Source organism: Gastrolobium bilobum, unplaced genomic scaffold, assembly GCF_033153095.1.
Source record: "Gastrolobium bilobum isolate Gb01-03AN ecotype WA unplaced genomic scaffold, APGP_CSIRO_Gbil_v1 utg12942, whole genome shotgun sequence".
Lineage (NCBI taxonomy): Eukaryota > Viridiplantae > Streptophyta > Magnoliopsida > Fabales > Fabaceae > Gastrolobium > Gastrolobium bilobum.
The window spans coordinates 284,160-302,628 of NW_026897875.1; the positions used below are offsets into that span (position 1 = coordinate 284,160).

The 18,469-nt window shown below is 34.1% G+C and overlaps 2 protein-coding genes across 2 annotated transcripts; both read right to left on the reverse strand.

Annotated features, from left to right (window-relative positions):
* Nucleotides 1–1,672: 1,672 nt before the first annotated feature.
* LOC133311049 (protein MAIN-LIKE 2-like) lies at nt 1,673–2,319 on the reverse strand. Its single transcript, XM_061512063.1, has 2 exons — nt 2,185–2,319; nt 1,673–2,104 (listed from the first exon to the last, which is right to left on the reverse strand). The coding sequence occupies exons 1-2, from the start codon at nt 2,317–2,319 to the stop codon at nt 1,673–1,675; spliced, it is 567 nt and encodes a 188-aa protein (XP_061368047.1).
* A 9,002-nt stretch (nt 2,320–11,321) lies between these two features.
* LOC133311058 (chalcone isomerase-like protein 2) lies at nt 11,322–12,954 on the reverse strand. Its single transcript, XM_061512075.1, has 5 exons — nt 12,747–12,954; nt 12,555–12,638; nt 12,133–12,288; nt 11,728–11,954; nt 11,322–11,625 (listed from the first exon to the last, which is right to left on the reverse strand). Coding segments are annotated over exons 1-5 (630 nt in total). The 5' UTR covers nt 12,748–12,954; the 3' UTR covers nt 11,322–11,463.
* Between the last annotated feature and the right edge of the window lie 5,515 nt (nt 12,955–18,469).

The following is an 18,469-nucleotide window of genomic DNA, read 5'->3' on the forward strand; positions in this document are numbered from 1 at the left end:
CAGGTAGTTCTTTATTGTTAGTTGAGTCATTGGATGTAAATTTTCCACATTCTGATGCTCCATCACATCGCTGGCAGAATACAACTGTGGAAGAGGAAGATGGTGCAACTCATGTGGATATTGATTTGGGTGCCTCTGATGAAGATGTATATAAAGGAGTTCCTCTTGAGGGTAGTGACTTTGATGAAGATGTAAATGAAGAAGTTCCTCCTGAGGATAGTGACTCTGATTGTGATGCAGACACCGATAATGTCAAAAATGTCATCCCAACTGGTTAGTTATTTAACCTTTTGATTATTTTATTTTACATGTTATATTCATGTGTTACTTGAATGTGATAGAGTGTTAGTATGTGTAGGTCAATCTAATACTCCATTATGAAATGCGAGTCCGCACTATATTTACATTAATTGGGAACACCCAAATCAAGAACAAATTGTTGATGGAGGGAATGATGGTTCTTGGCAAATGAGGGATGAATTATATGTTAATCAAGAATTTGAAAGTAAGGAAGCGGTACAGAAGGCAATCAAATGTTATTGTATGAAGAATTATCACACTGCTTTTGTGGAGGAAAGCAAAAAAAATAAGCTTCTTATGAAAAATGTTAATCATGCTGAAGGATGTCCTTGGAGGGTGCGAGCAATGTTACCGAGATGGCGAGATCGATGGATTGTTACTAGATGGGGAGGCAAACACACTTGTGTGAACCTTTATCTTTCACAAGATCACAGATAACTCGATTCTGACTTCTTTTGTTCATGTATTCTAGGTATGACTACTAAAAATATATGTTTTTATGTAAAAAAAATAATGATGGTATAATGTACTTGTACTTAACGGTTGTATTCCATAATTTTTTTATCAGGCATGGTTCAGGTGGATCTGTCAATTAGCATTGCACTTATTCATGAGAGAATATCTGGACTTAATGGTTATAAGGTATCCTATCGAAAAGCCTGGAAGGCCAAACAAAAAGCCATAGTAAAGTTGTTTGGTGATTGGGAAGATTTATATGCTTATCTGGAAAGATGGTTAAAGTACATGTTGTTGTTTACTCGAGGTTCATTTTACAGGATTGATCGACTTCCATACATTATGGACAGTGAGTTAGATGACTCTCGTGATATGTTTCATCGTGTTTTTTGGACATTCAAACAATGCAATAATGTCTTCAAATATTGTAAACCTATGATACAAATTGATGGCACTCATCTCTATGAAAAATATAAAGGGACGATGTTGATTGCAACCACACAAGACGGTAATAGTCAAATGCTTCCGCTTGCTTTTACTATTGTAGAATCTGATACACTTAGTGATTGATCGTGGTTTCTACGAAAGCTACGTCATCATGTGACTGATATGCAATGTATATATCTTATATCAGACCGTCATATAAGCATAAAACAAGCAGTAGCAAATAATAAATATCACATAATAGACATAAGAATCAAACATGACATGTCAGATTAACATACCTTGCACTAATAGATGTGCTATCGTCAAACTCTAGGAGAGGTGGAATAGTCTCTAGAGCGATGGTAAAAAATCTAGCTCAAGCCCACATCTGCAAAACTACTAATGCATCGGATATTTCAATCTGATCAGGTGAGGTGGCTACGCACAACTCCCGATAAAGGAAGGCCAACACTGCCGATCCCCAGCTAAATCATCCACACACCTCCAAGTCACTAAGAAAAGGTAGATATCGGAGATGCACCTTACCACCACTGTGATCCACAAGTAAAAAGCCTCTGATAAGGGGTAATATGTATGCTCGCGTGAATTGGAGAAGATTCTCTTCATCCTCCATCCATTCTTCAACATTTGCTAAATTTCCTCCCAACCATGAAGTCTTAAGAGTACCACCCTTAAAATTAGATGCACTCGGGGTCCTCCCAAGCAGTTGTGGTACTAAAGCTCTCAACTCTCGTGTTTCAGACATGCAAGTAACATGTTCACCGTCTATAGGAAGACCTGTGATCATTGCAACATCCTCGAGTGTTATAGTAATCTCCCCCGGAAGCATATGAAATGTATGGGTCTCTAGTCTGCATCGCTTAACTAGAGCTGTGACTAATGCACTATCAATATGCAAACCCTAAAATATTAATCAAAACAAAAAAATTATTTTGTTTGATAACTTTTTTTATAATTTAATATATGTAGCATATAAAATACCTCTATACGGCCCATCCGAGCAGGGCTAAGAAAATCGGCACATCGTAAATAAGGTACAATGGGCTCTGGAATAACATCCAACCCCGCCAGTCCTCCACTTCTAACTGTCAGAGATTTATAATCTCGTTCCTCCATCCAGACAACCTCTGATCGATGTCTAGATTGCATGAATAATTCCATAAGGGGATTGGGCGGCACTTAAATTTTTTTTTTTTTACTTAATGAGTGCTGTTGGGGGAAGGAGGCGGCATGGGGTTCGGAAAAAAAAAAATTCAAATGAGTGCCGCGTGGGGATGGGAGGGAGATTTAGAGTCGCTCCCCCTGGGGGTGACTTAAAGACCCCAAATGATATTTTCTCTCAATCGGATACCAAATTGGTACATTTAAATGGGAAAACCCCCCAACTGGTCAAAGAGTCATATTATGAGAATATATGAGTTTTTATACCATCTAAGTACAAATGAAAAAAAAATTGTGCATAGGGGATATGTGGAAATAAAATTACCGATGTAGTATACCACTTTCCAGGTGTCATCCAATCCCGACTTTTCCTATTGTGAGTTATAAAGATAAGAGTAAAATTCAAAAACAACCTCTATGATTTCTCCTACGAGCCATTTGGAAGAAGGAAATTTTTTATATTTCCGGGAAGTTTACGTTGAAAATCTTAGTTACCCATATTTGGTACAAATTTTTTAAAATTTTTATGGGAAAATGAGATTCCTGAAAATTAAAATTGTGAATAAGAATCTCATAAAATAATACCACGAGGTGAGTGGTACTCTTGGATTCCACCTAGTGTGAAATTTTTACATAATTTATACGGCATAAATAACTCTACTTTAATATTTTCATGACTAAAATATCCTTTATTGTTAAAGCCCTAGCTTATTCTGCTTCACAAAATCATGGGTTCCTCTCTTCCCTTTCACGACATCTTTTTATTGGGTTCTTTCTTCTTCACTCTAGTGACCCCAACACCGCATTTTGACCCTTTGTGGCCTATCCGATTTTATTTTTAAAAAATTCATCAAAGATTAGTTTTGTAAAATCAGCTTATATTCCCAAGAATCATTGACAATTAATTAAATATAGAATCAGGAAACTTAGCCAACATTCCTGGGAATATTGTGGCCTATCAAACAACTTTTTGGTAACATTCTTGAAAAATTCACTTTCCCATCATATTCCTAAAAATCGTTATTCCCAAGAACAAATTTTTTTTTCCTCTATCAAACGACACTTACTCTCTTATGGTTATTTTTTTTATCATTTACTCCCTATGGTTTTTAAAAATTAAATTAAATTGTCCATCTGACCCTTGTAAAAAGAATCATTGTAAAAATAAGAATTTTATACTGAAATATTTTCTTCATCCAACTCTAATTGTTTTCTAAAGTTTATACCAAACTGTCAATTTTTTTTTTTTTCATTCCAACGATGTTGAGAGAAAAATTACAATGAAAGCTGCAAGTTAACCATTAATTTTGATATTCTAATAAAATAATATTCACGTCATTGTTAGCAAGAATGAATGTTTAACTTAGAATTATTATTTTTCTTCTTACAAATTTATATATCTTTAATAAAATTAACTTGTCTTGAGTTTGATAAATGTATTATTATCTTAAATTTAATAAATAAAATTAAAGACTATTTAAGAAATCAATTTATATGTAAATATATTTTTTCTTTGGGTTCAAAGATTAAAATGAAAAAAATGTGAGCCAGTGATAGGTAATAACAAAATTAAAAATGTTGAAAAAAAAATACTAATATACTAATGTTGAAAAAATATCTTGATTGAGTTCTCCTATCGAGTTGGGTAACACAGTGCTATAGTGGTAGAATTGTGAGGTATTTTGAAGGGTATCCAAATAGTTTGGGAGGGCAAATCGAGATGGTAATCATCAAAAGTGACTCAAACACTGCAATCACATGGCTCACCTCAAGGGTGGGCTAGTCTATGAGTCGTATCTTGTTACTCGCATATGGGCATAGTTAGACAAAAATTAGACTGTGAAGGTAAAGCACACATACAGAGAAAGGAATTATTGTGCGGGTTGGCTTTCAAATCTTCCACTGGTTAATCCGACACATGAAGATTTCTCCTCTTTCTTGGTCCTTCTGTCATTTACTTTTCGTATTTAGTTTATGGGTTCTTTTTTTCTGCAGTTAATGCATATAAGTTATCTGCAGTAAGCCTAATATGATGTCGTTTTGAGACGAAAATCATAGTGTTTTTGTAATTTTAATTCATTTCAGGGTTATTATAGTCTTTATAATTATAATTATTTAATTTTTCAATCCCAAAACGACGTCGTTTTGAGAGTAAATGCAAATAGTTTATCTGCAATAATTACAAAAATATTTTTCTCTTAGTTTATTTAGGCGGCTTTAGTACAACTGGTTGTATTTCTTCTCTTAAGACTGCTTGGGTTTTATCCCCAACCAGATATCAAAAAAAAAAAAAAAATGGTTATCAGCTTTCGGATACTTGATTCAGAAGATTCTCTACTATTAGGCCCAACAATCAAAATATACAGTTCCGAGCTTTAAGAATTTTAGCATTGTTCTGAACTAAAATTCGAAATAGGTCCAATGCAATTAGAGATGTGCATGGATCCAACCGAACTGGTTTTTTTGAAAAATCGAACTGAATTGGTTTCAATGGTTCGGTTTGGAAGTGGTTCGGTTCGGTTCGGTTTAAAACTGATTCGGTTCGGAAGTGGTTCGACTCGGTGGAAAACGGTTCGATTCGGAACCAGTTCGGGTCGACCCTCTTTTGAAAAGAAAAAAATTAAAATTTTAAAAAACAAAATTATAAAAATCAATTTGGTTCGGTTTGAAAACGGTTCGGTTCAAAATGGTTCAGTTTTTAAACTGGTTCTAAAAACCGGTTCGGATCTTAAACTGGTTCTAAAAATCGGTTCGGTTCATGAACTGGTTCTTTAAAAACCGGTTTGATTCATAAACTGGTTTTTAAAAACCGGTTATTTTAAGGAGCGGTTCGGTTCAGTTTTTTAGTTATTTTTCACACACCTAAATGCAACCACATCGAAAGCCCATCTGTAAAGCAGTAGGGATTACGTAAGGTCATATTAGTATATACTTAGGGCTCGTTTAGATAGAATCTTTTTTACTTCCAAAAAAAAAAATTCAGAAAAAAAAACCACTCCTCGCTATAATTTTATTTGGATATGTGATTTTTTTTTTAAAAACAGAAGTTATAAAAAAAAGAAAAATCTTTTTTTTAAGTTAAAAATTTTAACTTTTAAAAAAAATAGAAGTCAAATATTTTTTTCAAAAATTATTTAAAAAAAATAAAATCTAAATAACTTTAACTTTTATAAAAAACACTTGTAAAGCTAATTTTTTTTAAATGGCCATACAATAATATGGCTCTTAAAGGGATAGCTGTGTTTCTTTAGATCCAATGAACAAGGCCAGAACAAGAAAATCTATTGAAATTATAAATTTTTAGCATGTCTTAATGCTTACATATGTTTAGTGCCTGTTTGGATTCTCTTTTTTCTAAGTTAGAAGGTATTTATAAGCATAAGTTAGGCCAAATAGATTTTGGGAAAAGCTCTTATAATGAAAAGTTCTTTTTTTTTTTTTATAATGAAGAAAAAAGCTGAAAGCTAAAAGCTCTTAAGAGCAAGGAGGAGCTTTTTTTTAAACTCTTATATTCTTTTCTTGAATTGTGTGCTTTTTTTATAATGAAGAGTTATAAAGATAGAGAAAGAGATAATTTTCTTGAAATATGTGCTTTTAAGTAACTTTTAATCTAAAAATTTTATGTGATTACCAAACAATTTTTAACTTTTCTTTTTAAGTTTTGTTTTTTTAATTTTAACTGATAAGTAACTTTTAACTGAGGATAGAAACAGACTAATAAGCCAACGGTCTACTCCAGTATTAAAATGCCTATTGCTTATATTGTACATATAATGAGGGAACACTTTATTTATAGAAATCTGATGAGTGAAAGCAAAACCGAAAGAAAAGACAAATCATTGGCCAAGCTAGCAATTAGGTAAGGGAGACTAACTTTACCCATATATAGTCTTTTTCCTCTCCCTGTTTGATTTGAAGGGCACTTTGAGTACAAGAGCATATAAAACACCAAATAATCATGATTGTTCGTCTGTTCGTAGAATAGAATCTCTTCATCTCCTCTAATACTCTTCAAGGACTTCTTAGGCCCACATTTTGAACATTAAAAAAAATTCTTTCCAGCACTACCTGTTGATAATGATTTCAACCAAGTAATGAGAATTGAGGGTAGCCTGCAGCTTGAAATTGACATTTTTTAAGGCATTATTCAAAAGTGGACCACTCACCACGGTTTCTCTCCCTTCCCTTTCGAACATGTGGTGATGACTCTTTTTTTTTTTTTTTTTTACCATATTCTTTTTCCTTAAATTTGAAGATTATGGAGAAGGGTTTTATTCGGAAAAAATGCAGCGTCAATGGAAAGAATTTGGTGCTGGTGAAGGAAAACCAAATTCCTACACTTAAGTTCCCGGATGAATCTCTTTTTCCTTTCTTGACCGAATCGAATTTTCGGTTTGCTTGCTTTCCTTTATATCCCTTCCTTCTATGCTTCTTGGTTTAAGTTGGGAAAGAGGGTCGTATGGCGGCCTTTTGATCTTATAATCCTTTATTAATAATTAATTATTAAATTAACTTTTATTATAAATTATTTAAAAAATTTAACCCTCTCAAAAAACATAACACCAATCTATTTCTATTTGACCATTGATCACCAAGTCTACCCGGGTACACCACTCTCTACCTGGGTATTTTTTGAAATTTTTTACTTACCCGGTAGGTAGTGATGTACCCGGTATTGTTCTTCGCACCTGGAAAATTGCTTGAATTATTTACCCGGGGTAGGAAGGAGTGTACATGGATAAATCTCCACATCTTCATCTTCGTCTTCTTCAATCTCTCTCTTAAGTGGATTTGCTTTTTTCTCACAGAAATCAGGTTGGTCTTTTCTGCTTCTCTTTTCGCTCTCTCTCAACTGCTGTTCTTAAAAATACTAATTTTGGTGTTGTTCCTGTTTTGGAGTCACCTTTGATTTTGACTGAATTGTTATTTACTTAAAAGTTTTAATTTAAATTTTTTTTTTTGGTAATGATCTTGTAAGGTAGTACGAGGTCTTTAATGGTTTCTCAAGTGGTTGAGATTCTTCTATCTTTTTTCTATTTTCAGGCCCAGATCTCGGTTTTTCCCACCCAATATTGCTGCTTCTATAAATTTTTCTAATTTGTATTAATTATTGGCTTGATAATTTCTTTCTACAACCGGTTCGTTTCCATTTTTTTATTTTTTATGTTGCTGTTTTGCTTCTCTGCTTTTGTCTTTAATGGATTCCAAAATTTGTTAAAGAAGAGAACTTGTTCTGGGTTTGCATTTGGCTAGTGCTACAGGGAATGCCTATTTTTGTATTCTGCCATAGCTTTTGGTACTTATTTGTTGTTTGTAGTTGAAGAATTACTAAGATTCATCCAAATGTACTGAACTCTGTAGTATCCCTTGGCAAAAATTCATAAACAATTGTTAGTATCCCAATTCGTAGACGAAGATGAAGATATGGAGATTTACCCGGGTACACTCCTTCCTACTTGGGTAAATAATTTAAGCAATTTCTCAAGTGCGAAGAACAATACCCGGGTACACCACTACCTACCCAGGTAGGCAAAAAATTTCAAAAAATACCCGGGTAGGGAGGGGTGTACCCGGGTAAACTTGGTGGTCAATGATCAAACAGGAGCAGATTGATGTTATGCTTTTTAAGGGGGTTAAATTTTTGAAATAGTTTGTAACGAAGATCAATTTGATAATTAATTATTAATAAAGGGTTACAAGGGTCAAAAAGCCGTCGTATGGCCTATGGTAGGATTAAGTGTGTGTTCTACTACAACTACATATGCATTAAGTAGGCCAACTATCTATGAGACTAAGTTTCCTCCGAAAAGGTAATATTTGTTGAGGGGGGATATTTTGATTACCAAAAGTGTTCACTACCACCTTACTACCTATCAAATCACTATTGGATCAAGGAGAGAGAATGTTAAAAAGTTTTTGAAGAGAGAGAAAATGTTAATCCAATGGTGATTAGATAGGTAGTAAGGTGGTAGTGGAAACTTTTAGTAGTCAAAATATCCTCCTCATATTTGTTTGGATATCTAAATTAAGATTGAAACCCTTTTTTTTTTCTTTTTGGTGCAAATGCATGGCTATCCCAGAACAAAAAGTGTCTCAAAATAGAAAATGAATGCTCAATGACACCACTGGGTTCAACTAGTGCTAACCCAATTTTAGGATTTGAATTTAACACCTGAGCGAAGAAAAGTGAAATGTTAACCATTAAGTTAGATCACATTGATTATCATATTACTTTGATTTATATATTTATTATATATTTTTATATAAAATTAATTTAAGTGGTTCAATTAATAATTCACTATTTTGATACTTTGACCGAATTAATGATCAATATGATTTCAATAACTTGGTTGCACCAGTGAAGAAAGGAGACCCGTTGAGCCATGTTACCCGATTTTTTTTTCTTTAATTAGTACAACAAGAGTACCAAACTGGTCATTCTCTTTTCTCAAAATACGAAAAATCTCATTCCATTTGAATTCAAACCTTTATTCATATTTTTCTTCAAGTCCGAATATTTTACCCCTTTTAAAAATGACGTAGGTACTTCAGGAGTACCCAAAAAACTATACACATTACCATGAGCCACCTATTATCCATAAAAAGATATTTTCTTATACCAGAGTTCAATGAAATACAAAAGTATCTTTTTATCACATCAAAGTTTAAAAATATTTATGCTAATATTAAAATTTATGAGCATTTAAATTTAAGTTAATATTAATGTAAAAAAAAAATAATAAACAAGATAGGCTTTGGTAATTTAAAAATCACAAAAATTCAATTAGTATAGTGATCAAATCTTAATTAAGGTGGCACTTGTAATCTGAAATGGTTTTGTTGATATATATATATATAAGAAAAATTATTTCTGTAGTCGCTTTACGTATAACAACGACAGGTGTATGATTATGATTTTCCACATTTAATGCTTTCATCTTTTGTATGGTTATGATTCCCCGCATTTAATTTTTTACGTATATATATATGACAAGTATTTGATTGCTGCACGTACAACAGCTGCAGAAATGTAAATCCTATATATATATATAGAGGTAGGATCTTTTGACATCAGTGTTAAATTTCAAATTCGACACCTCATCTGATAGCCGTTAGATTAAAAAAAATCAATGATGTCACATGCTTACAAATCAGAGTCATTGATCATTTTTGATCTAACGGCTCTCAGATGAGGTGTCAAATTTTAAATTTAATATTGGTGTCAAAGGATCCTATCTCATATATATAATGGTTGCCCTCTTAAAAGACAAGATTGTATCATTTTAAGAGAAAAAAAAATATACAATGGAAATCTAAGAAGAAATATTAAAATCTCGTCGATCTCATGGGAGGAAAAAGTGAGAGTATAACGCCTGACCGCTTCAAGAATCAATGACTATCCCCACATACTAACACGAGACTTTTCAGTGTGCTTTTTCATCACTCGCACACTTCCCGGGAAAACTTCCTAAGAGGTCACCCATCCCAGAATTGCTCTAAGTCAAGCACGCTTAACTGTGGAGTTTTTCCGATCCGGGCTACCAAAAAGCAGATGCATCTTGTTAGCATAGGTAGTACCAATTAATTCTTATAAGTTATCCCAAACTGTGCAGCCTTATACCTGCACAGCCTTTGGAATCCCTCTCTTTCGAGTGTCGATTCGATTCATTCATGCATGTAACCCCCCGCTGGAAGCCTGTCAAGAGCCGCTCCGTGCCTCTTTGCACCGGTGATCACTCTCCGCCCTCGTCAGTGCTCAGGATGTTACAGAGAGGTTTTTCTTTAATTTAAATTTTAAATAAAAAATATTAATTTTAACAAAAATGATCATCCTTTAAAAGGACAAACATTATTCCCTATATTATATTATAATTTTAACTCGTTAACATTTAAGGAAAATTGTATATTTTTTTAAGGGAAAAGTATTTCTCTAGTGACTGGAGATAAAGTTATCTTCAGTGAACCCAAAACGACGTCGTTTTAGAATTATAAGATTAGAAAATGATAATGATAAAGACTAATATAACCCTGTAATAAATTATGATTACAAAAATACCTTGATTTCCGCCACAAAAAAACGTCGTTTTGTGCTCACTGGAGATAACTTGTCTCCATTGACCGGAGAAATGTTTTACCCTTCTTTTAAATGATGGTATTTTTAAGAGAGAGAGAAATAGATCATTGGGAGAGAAAGAGAGAAAAAGACCCACTCTCTTCCTCCATGATTTATATCTTTCTTTCTCTTAAGGGACTGTTTGGTAGGGGGCAAAAAAAAATTAGTCAGGAAAATAAGATAGGAAAAATAATAGGCAATGTTTGGTAGGAGGATTAGAAAAAAGGTGTCTGGGAAAAAAGGTTCCGTGTTTTCATTTTGTTTTTGCAATCTTAAAGGTGATTACCTTTTTTTCCTTGTTAGTGGCAAATTCTTAACATTTTGTTGTGACTAAAATGCCCATGCATTAAAGTAAATTTATCAAATCTCAATTGGTGAGCCATTGTTTAGTGTGGAAAAAGATAATTTCAGTAAATATTTTCATTATTTTTTTACAATCAACTAAACATAAGTAAAATTAATCCAAGTTTCCTTGCAAAATTTTGGGCTACCAAACACATTTTCATTACTTACCTGACAACAAAAAATTTTCATCATATTCTCATGCAATTTTTCTTTCCGGTCAAAATTTTTTTCTCTCGTACCAAACGCTCCCTAAAAGGATATAATTTTATCCTTTAAAAAGATACACATTTTCCCGACCTTTAAAGACAAAAAAGAGTTTTTCTATTCTTTTCCACTACATATATACTCTATTCATGTTCATTTGTGAATCATTAAAAATAAAACTCTTAAGCTCCACTTATTATTGTGAATGGCTCAAATATAAGAAATATTTACGTAAATTACTAAATTAATGTGTTAGTTCTTGCTACTTGAAGAATGACCATTCATAGAGCACTCAAGAATTTGGCATGTCACAAGATTAACATTATTCAAATAAGTTAATAGCAGAAATCCGCAAATACAGTATGAAGAAAGTTCCAACTACTACAACATTGCAACACAGAACACATACCACCAAGATTACACAACACAAGTTCTCTTCACTTGGACAACTCCTCCGAGAGAGTGCTAGCCAAAGATGAAATGGTTGAGGGAGACACCGCCGCTGAGCCACCAAGGTACCATTTCTTGATGGTCTCTACCACATTGGCATTCTCTACTACAAACTTGGAGTCTTCTTTCCCCTCCAAAGATACCACAATCTGAACAACAAACACAATAATCAACCATGCTGTTAGCTAAAGTTAACTCACATATAATCAGCAATAAAGGATCAAACAAGGTAGCTGATGCTGCTACTTTACCTCAGCAGTTAGAGAATTTGCTGGGAAATGATATGTGATTACTGAATGTTTCTTGAAGTATTTAGACTGAAAAAACTCAACAACTTTTTCCAAAGCTTCTTCTTCTTCATCCTCATATTTGTCATCAGCTGCCAACCGGTCCCTCACAGCAGTCTCAATCTGAACCCCATATTGTGCTCCCTTGATCTCTTTGATCACCACAAGTCTAATAGCCTTCTCCACCGGAGCTGCACATATACACATCTCTCATTCACTATTGTTACTTACCACTTAGCATTTAGCAATATATCATTATTGTTCCATTGATACCAATTAATCAATAGATGAGTTCATATTAAAGCTTTGTCAATAGCCATACTCTCTAAGATATTGGCAAAACTTGGATTAATACAAATCACAACTTACCAGAAATGAGAGCATCAAAGAAGTCATCTTTCTCTTCGAGCTCCTTTGCAGCTTTACCTTTCCACTGCTGCAAGTGCCCTACTACTTCAGGGTCCAAATAAACCCCGATTGAGTAGAATTTCACTTGGAGAAAGTGGATCTCCATGTCGGTAATCCCTGATCAAAGAAAGAAATGAAGTTGTTTCTACTTGCTACTTGATTATAAATCAAGTCAAAGCAACTAATCCAGCAGTTTTATTGTTGTGGAACAAAAATCTAGATCTAGATCCCTTGCTGACTTTTGTTTATTACTTTAATTTTAAACTTAGATTGAAACATTAGTTCACAGGAACATCAACAAATCTAGACCTCACCTCATCTTCAAAATCAAATGAAGAAAAATAACTTGGAAGATCAACAGGTGGAGAATATAAGCAACTCACCATGACCCAGCAGAGAGAGGGGCTTGGTAGTAGTGATCTTGGAAGGATAAGAGATTTCATCAACCAATACCACTTCACTAGTCACTGAAATTAAATTCACAAAACAAACAGTTTCTCTTAGTTAATAAGCAGTTAAAATCAATAAAAAAAAAAAACAGTTAGCTATTCATTTGATTGAGAGAAAGCTCTTACTAGTTGTCTATGCGGCAGATGAAGATAGAGACAGAGAAGGAAGAGTGGGCGTGAGCAAACAATGTTTAGAGGGATTTTGACAAAAAGGGTGAGATGAAAGACTAATAAGAGTCGCTATATAAGGCTGTTTGTTTTAGACCCTTTCTTCCTCACTAGTCCGAAAACAAGGTGGGTAGGTAGAGAGTGATTTGATGCACCTGTGGGCTGTGAGTTTATCAATTGCTACCTCTCTCTAGTTTATAGTTAATGTTGGCCACTACCTAGATCCTTATCTTAACATTACACCAACCTTTCTCTTTTTACTCAAGACCAAGGAATCTCTTTAATTTTCCATTTTACAGTGGCATTTCACAACAAATAAATGATCTGTATTTTCCCCGATTATGCATTTTCTTTGCTTAGGTGGACTTCAAATGAAAAACTTAAATAAATAGCATCATGGTATGTAGGATTGAAGTTTGAATAGTAACATTCAAGAGTTATTTGACCTTATGTTGCATAACACACTCAAAGTGAAAGTCGGTTCCATATCTATTTTTTCTCTTTCCTTTTATATGTGGGTCTCACTTATAATTTATTTCTATAATATAAGATAAGACATAAGATAAATATAACTCAACATACATAATTTTGTCAAGAGTTAAAATGACGTAAATTTTAAATGGGCTTGAGTTAATGAATGTTGGCATGTATTTTCAGTCAATTTAATTGCCTTTGACTCCTCGGAATTGGCCACCCATGCGGTAGGTGGCACGAGCGCCACCGTTCATTCTACCCACCCATCAATAAAAAAGTGTATTTTATCCAGCTCGATTTTGTTGTCTTCTGTGGCTTTAGTATATGGGTTTTATTAATCTTCTTTTACATAAGATATGTATCTTATGTTGTAGAAAGAAACTAGGTGGGTTCTACCATTGCAAGAAAAAAGAAAAAAAGAAGAAAGAAAATGAGATGCAGAAATCGAAGTGAGAGAAAATGAAATAAGTTACCTCATGTAAGAGGAGACTAATATTTCCCTTAGTATATTCCTTTGTTGCTTGTTACTCGATTCAAAAATAAATTGCTCAATGAAAGCATGTTGGGTTAGTCAGAGATTGTGCAAAAGTAAAAAACTACTACTATACTTTCTTTAATCCATGTCTCATTTTTTTTATTTTTTTTGTTTACCTTCAATCCAGCAGCTATGTATCCCTGATTAAAATTTCCGAAAGATCAAAACAAAAAAGATTCAAAAACAAGGTTCTAAATTTATTAACGGCCTTACCAGCTATCTGCCCTGTCTTACCTAACTTCAAAAAACGAATTGTTGTTGAGAATGGGAAAGTGTAATGCTACTTCTAACATCTTTGTTCACGAACATTGCATGATTTTTTGTTCTTTGAAAGGCAAACAAATTACTGAAACTCCGTTTATTGACTAAACAAATGCATGTAAATACCACACCAAAAAAAAAATGCATGTAAATATATCCTAACAAATTCAGTTTTCTATGCATTCATCAACTTGTTTTTTTCCCTTGTTTAGTCAATACAGAGTTCCAACTAATTACAAAATGTTGTTTTTAGACTCGCAGTATAAGTGTTAGATGAATGCATAGTAATAAGTGTTAGATTTACATTATTTTTCCTCTTTAGATCCTGCAACCATGTACCAGCAACAACAGGGTCATACTAAATGCTTCCTGAAAGCATTCAGTTGTCTCTCTCTGGCCTCAGCATTATCCATTGCAACCGTGTGAACAGAATTGCAATCCAGTCTGAATAGTAGCACCACCATGATGACTAGCCTCGCCCTCTCCATCCGATGCTCTACATGAAGAGTATGTGGAGATGGAATGTGTCGAGGTGGTGGGGGTTGGTTCCTCACTCTGCCATCCCTCATGGTTCTCAACTCAGCCATCATCTAGTCATCAAAAGTTGATTGGTAGCAATTACATCTTGATTTGTCTTCATTAAAATCTCATTAGCTTGCCTATTAGTAGCCAACTCCTGCTGCACTCCAGCCAAAGCAATAGCTATAGGATCAGGCTGTCCTGATATGGCCCCAACATTACTTCGGGGTCTCACCAAAGCAGCTAAGGTAGGATCTTTATGATCGTCATCCGTTGTCGGAGGTCTCCTAGGAGGAACCATGACTGTGCACATATTACACAAAGGAATGAGTTGATCAGGTTCACACTAAGTGATTTCACATGCATTATCATAGTAAAACCTAAAAGCCACTCGTAAACAACACAATTATTGCAATACATCAAGGAATTCCCTTTTTAAAACGGCTCTGATACCATAAAATGTAACGTCCCTTCTGCAGCCGGTTAATTAGCATTCATATGATATTTAGCGCAGCAAATTTTAAACTTAATAAATGTGGAAGCTAATTGATTAACTTTTTCCTTTTCCTTATGAATTATAGTTTTTATCGCTTTCTTGTTCAAAATAAAACGGGGAGCATTTTGTCTGTATTTTGGACCACATGGGATAATTCCCACCATGATAATTTCAACCTGATTGACAGTTTAATATAATACAGGAATAAATCATATTACCCAGCCGTCTATGACATAGGTTATCCCATACATAACAGGTCTCAAAATAATGTCCCTAGAGCTACATACATGATTACATCAACCAACCAAAAGAGGTGTAATTAAATAAGTAATATAGACATATGCAGACATAACTAAAAAAATAGATAAACTATCAATATGACATAGACATCTCCTATGCCCATCAAAAGAATACATGACATGTACATCTCAAAAGAATAATATCATGTCATGTACAAAATGAAATAGCAGTCATAATCCTGACTATCAAGTCAGATAATATCTCTCCTCCGCCCTATTACCTCGCGATGCCTCAGCAGCATCAGCTCTTGTCCCTGAAATGGTAATCCCCATAACGTGGGGTAAGATAATATAATTACCTCAGTAAGCTAGGGACCCTTGGAGAGCTCCTTCACCCCTAAGCTCACTTATGGTATAACCACAGTATAAAATCCATGCATGCATTAGAATATGTATATCAATACAGTGTGCAGATAATAAATCCTACTGCTAGAGAATAAAACATATATGCATTATGCAAGGTAACTTGTCTTGTAACATACTCGTACTCCTGTATTACGCATAAGGTAATTCCTCTTATGTTTCACACACAATGTAACTTCTCTTGTGTGGCACACAAACATACATACATATACATGTACCATATAACAGTTCATATCCACATGCCATATGAAAGAACCACCATCCTTTGGAATTTGGTGGAACAAACGAGGGATTAACCCCAAGGACCGAAAGCTTACCTGAAATAGCTCTCAAACCTAGCCTCTTCCAAGCCAAGTAAAGTCCACGAGCCAACAAAATGCTCTATCAATAATCACAAAACCTATTTCAAGGTGAAGATTATCACAATTAATCACATATTTATTATGTAAGTCTCATGTCAAACCATTGTTGATACTTACCTTAATCCAAAATAATCAAGAGCTTTGGTCAATGTCCATAGCTTGATCTAATCCATGCTCTTACTCCACTAGTCCACTTGGTTTTACACTATAACCAATGAACACATATTCACATTTATAAACTCAACGTGATTCCTACACAAAACCAAAGTTTTTACATTTTAATATCACTTGATTTTGAGTCCAATTTATCAAAGTGTTCTAAATGGCGATTTCGTAATTTTTTCTTTTACGGGAACCAATCCCAAACATGTTTAACAAAGGGACTCACATACAAATCACCCTCTAACTACTTAAGTCATCAAATTTTCGAATTACTATTTATGTAAAACTTAAGATTCTTGAATTTCCATAATAATGAGGTTTGAGTGGGGGGAACTTACCATAATTCATCATAGAATGCTAGAGGAAGGAGACTCCAAGCTCCAATGCACTCAAAACACCCAAAATCCTAAAAATTCTTCACTAACTCGAAATGGAAGAGGTGAAAAATCTTTCTCCACAATGAACCCCAACCGAAAATAAGCTATGAGTTAGAAAGAGGAGAAGATTTGAAGTGATTTTGGCTTTGAAATCGTTCGATTTTGTTGTGTTTAGCTCAACTTATCAATTTTTGAAGTTTTGCTCTCATTTTCTTTTCCTTCCAATGGCTGCTACTATCGAAGAAGAACGAAGGAGGAGACTAAAATGTAAGATTTGTGTCTTTCTTTAGTCACTTAAGTGAGTTGTACTGTCTAAGTTGGTATAAACTTATCTATCTCACTCACTTAACTTTCTTTCTAACTTGGCACATTGATTTAGAATATTTTTGTGGTAATATTTATAATTTTACTTTCACTTTTTGGGTAACTTTATTCACCTGCATTTTTACTCCAATACTGTCATTTTTACTTTTTTCACCAAAAATGACTTTAATTCATTTTAATTAAACTTTCCATCTAATTACTCTTCAATATTTATCATAAATTCCTTAATCCATAATTAAATCCACAATTTAATATTTGGGTCATTATACAGATAGAACGCAACTAATACCAAAATTATACCATTTTTGAAAACTCAGTCAATGCCAAGGCTATACCATAATGTTTAAAGAAAATATGTATCATTTTTTAAACGAGCTAATACCAAGGCCTCAACTGATCTTAATGTGGCTCCGACACTAGTTAAGGGGTATCCAATTCCCTCTGTTTTGTGTGTGTGTGTGTGTGTGTGTGTGTGTGTGTGTTGATCATAACTTAGTAAAACATGAAAGTTATGCTTCTTACGGGGGAGGTTGGATTGTACGTCTATGCTCAGCAAATGGGCTATAGTTTTGTTATCCATAAAGAAATCCTTTCTTTTGAACATTCTTTTTTGCCATAGTGGTTATTGATCACAGAAGCCCAAAGTTCCTCATTTTCAAGGCCTCATTTCCCTAATAGCAAACGTGTTATCAAGAAAAAAAATAATTACAAACAAATTATATTTGACCGAAAACCAAAATACAAGCCTTATTTCTTTCAAAGGGCTGTTTAGAGCGCGCGTCAGAACAAAAGCATGAGACCAATATATTAAATTATTAATGAGCCCACGGACAATATGCCTTAACCAATAACCAGCAAGATTTTATCATGTTGCACGTATGTGATATTTGCTAGTCAGTTTTTAACGGTTAAATAAATTATTTGCATATGATTTAGGGGATAATGACTATTTATATTTGTGTGGAATGTATTGCAAATCGATTATGCACTAATTAATGCACTAGTTGCGCATTGGCGCCCTGAAACTCATATGTTTCACATGCTACATGGCAAAGTCACCATAAATCTTGAAGACGTTGCAGCTATACTTGGTTTGTCTTCAGACGGACAACCACTGATTGGAGTGAAGTCATGCATCAAATGTTGGGTTTCCATCCTCTACTGTAGAAGCTCAAGGGTAGTTATCTGCAGATGTCATTTTGAGATTGATACTATGGACATTGGGTTGCGCACCAAGGAGATCCTAATCAGGAGCTACTCTACACATGCACTTATCTATTACACTTCATTGGTGGATTTTTGTTGTGCGACAAGTCATCTAATAAGGTTGTCATACGACATTTGTTATTTCTGGGAGGAGATTTTGCGGGTATGACCTCCTATAGTTTGGGTGCGACAATATTAGAACATTTGTATAGGGAGATGTGTTAGGCGACCAACCTAACCCAAAAGGAAATGACTGGTTACTTGACCCTGCTATAGATATGGGCATGAGTAAGATTCCTGCCC

What these genes read in the sequence shown, in the direction of transcription:
- LOC133311058 (XM_061512075.1), bottom strand. An exon ending in CCTCTCTCTGCTGGGTCATG is followed by an intron (nt 12,289 to 12,554) that starts GTGAGTTGCTTA and finishes TTCTTTGATCAG; the next exon opens with GGATTACCGACATGGAGATC. An exon ending in CAAATTCTCTAACTGCTGAG is followed by an intron (nt 11,626 to 11,727) that starts GTAAAGTAGCAG and finishes TTTGTTGTTCAG; the next exon opens with ATTGTGGTATCTTTGGAGGG.
- LOC133311049 (XM_061512063.1), bottom strand. Translation starts at nt 2,319, where the DNA reads ATGGAGGAACGAGATTATAAATCTCTGACAGTTAGAAGTGGAGGACTG. An exon ending in CTCGGATGGGCCGTATAGAG is followed by an intron (nt 2,105 to 2,184) that starts GTATTTTATATG and finishes TTAATATTTTAG; the next exon opens with GGTTTGCATATTGATAGTGC.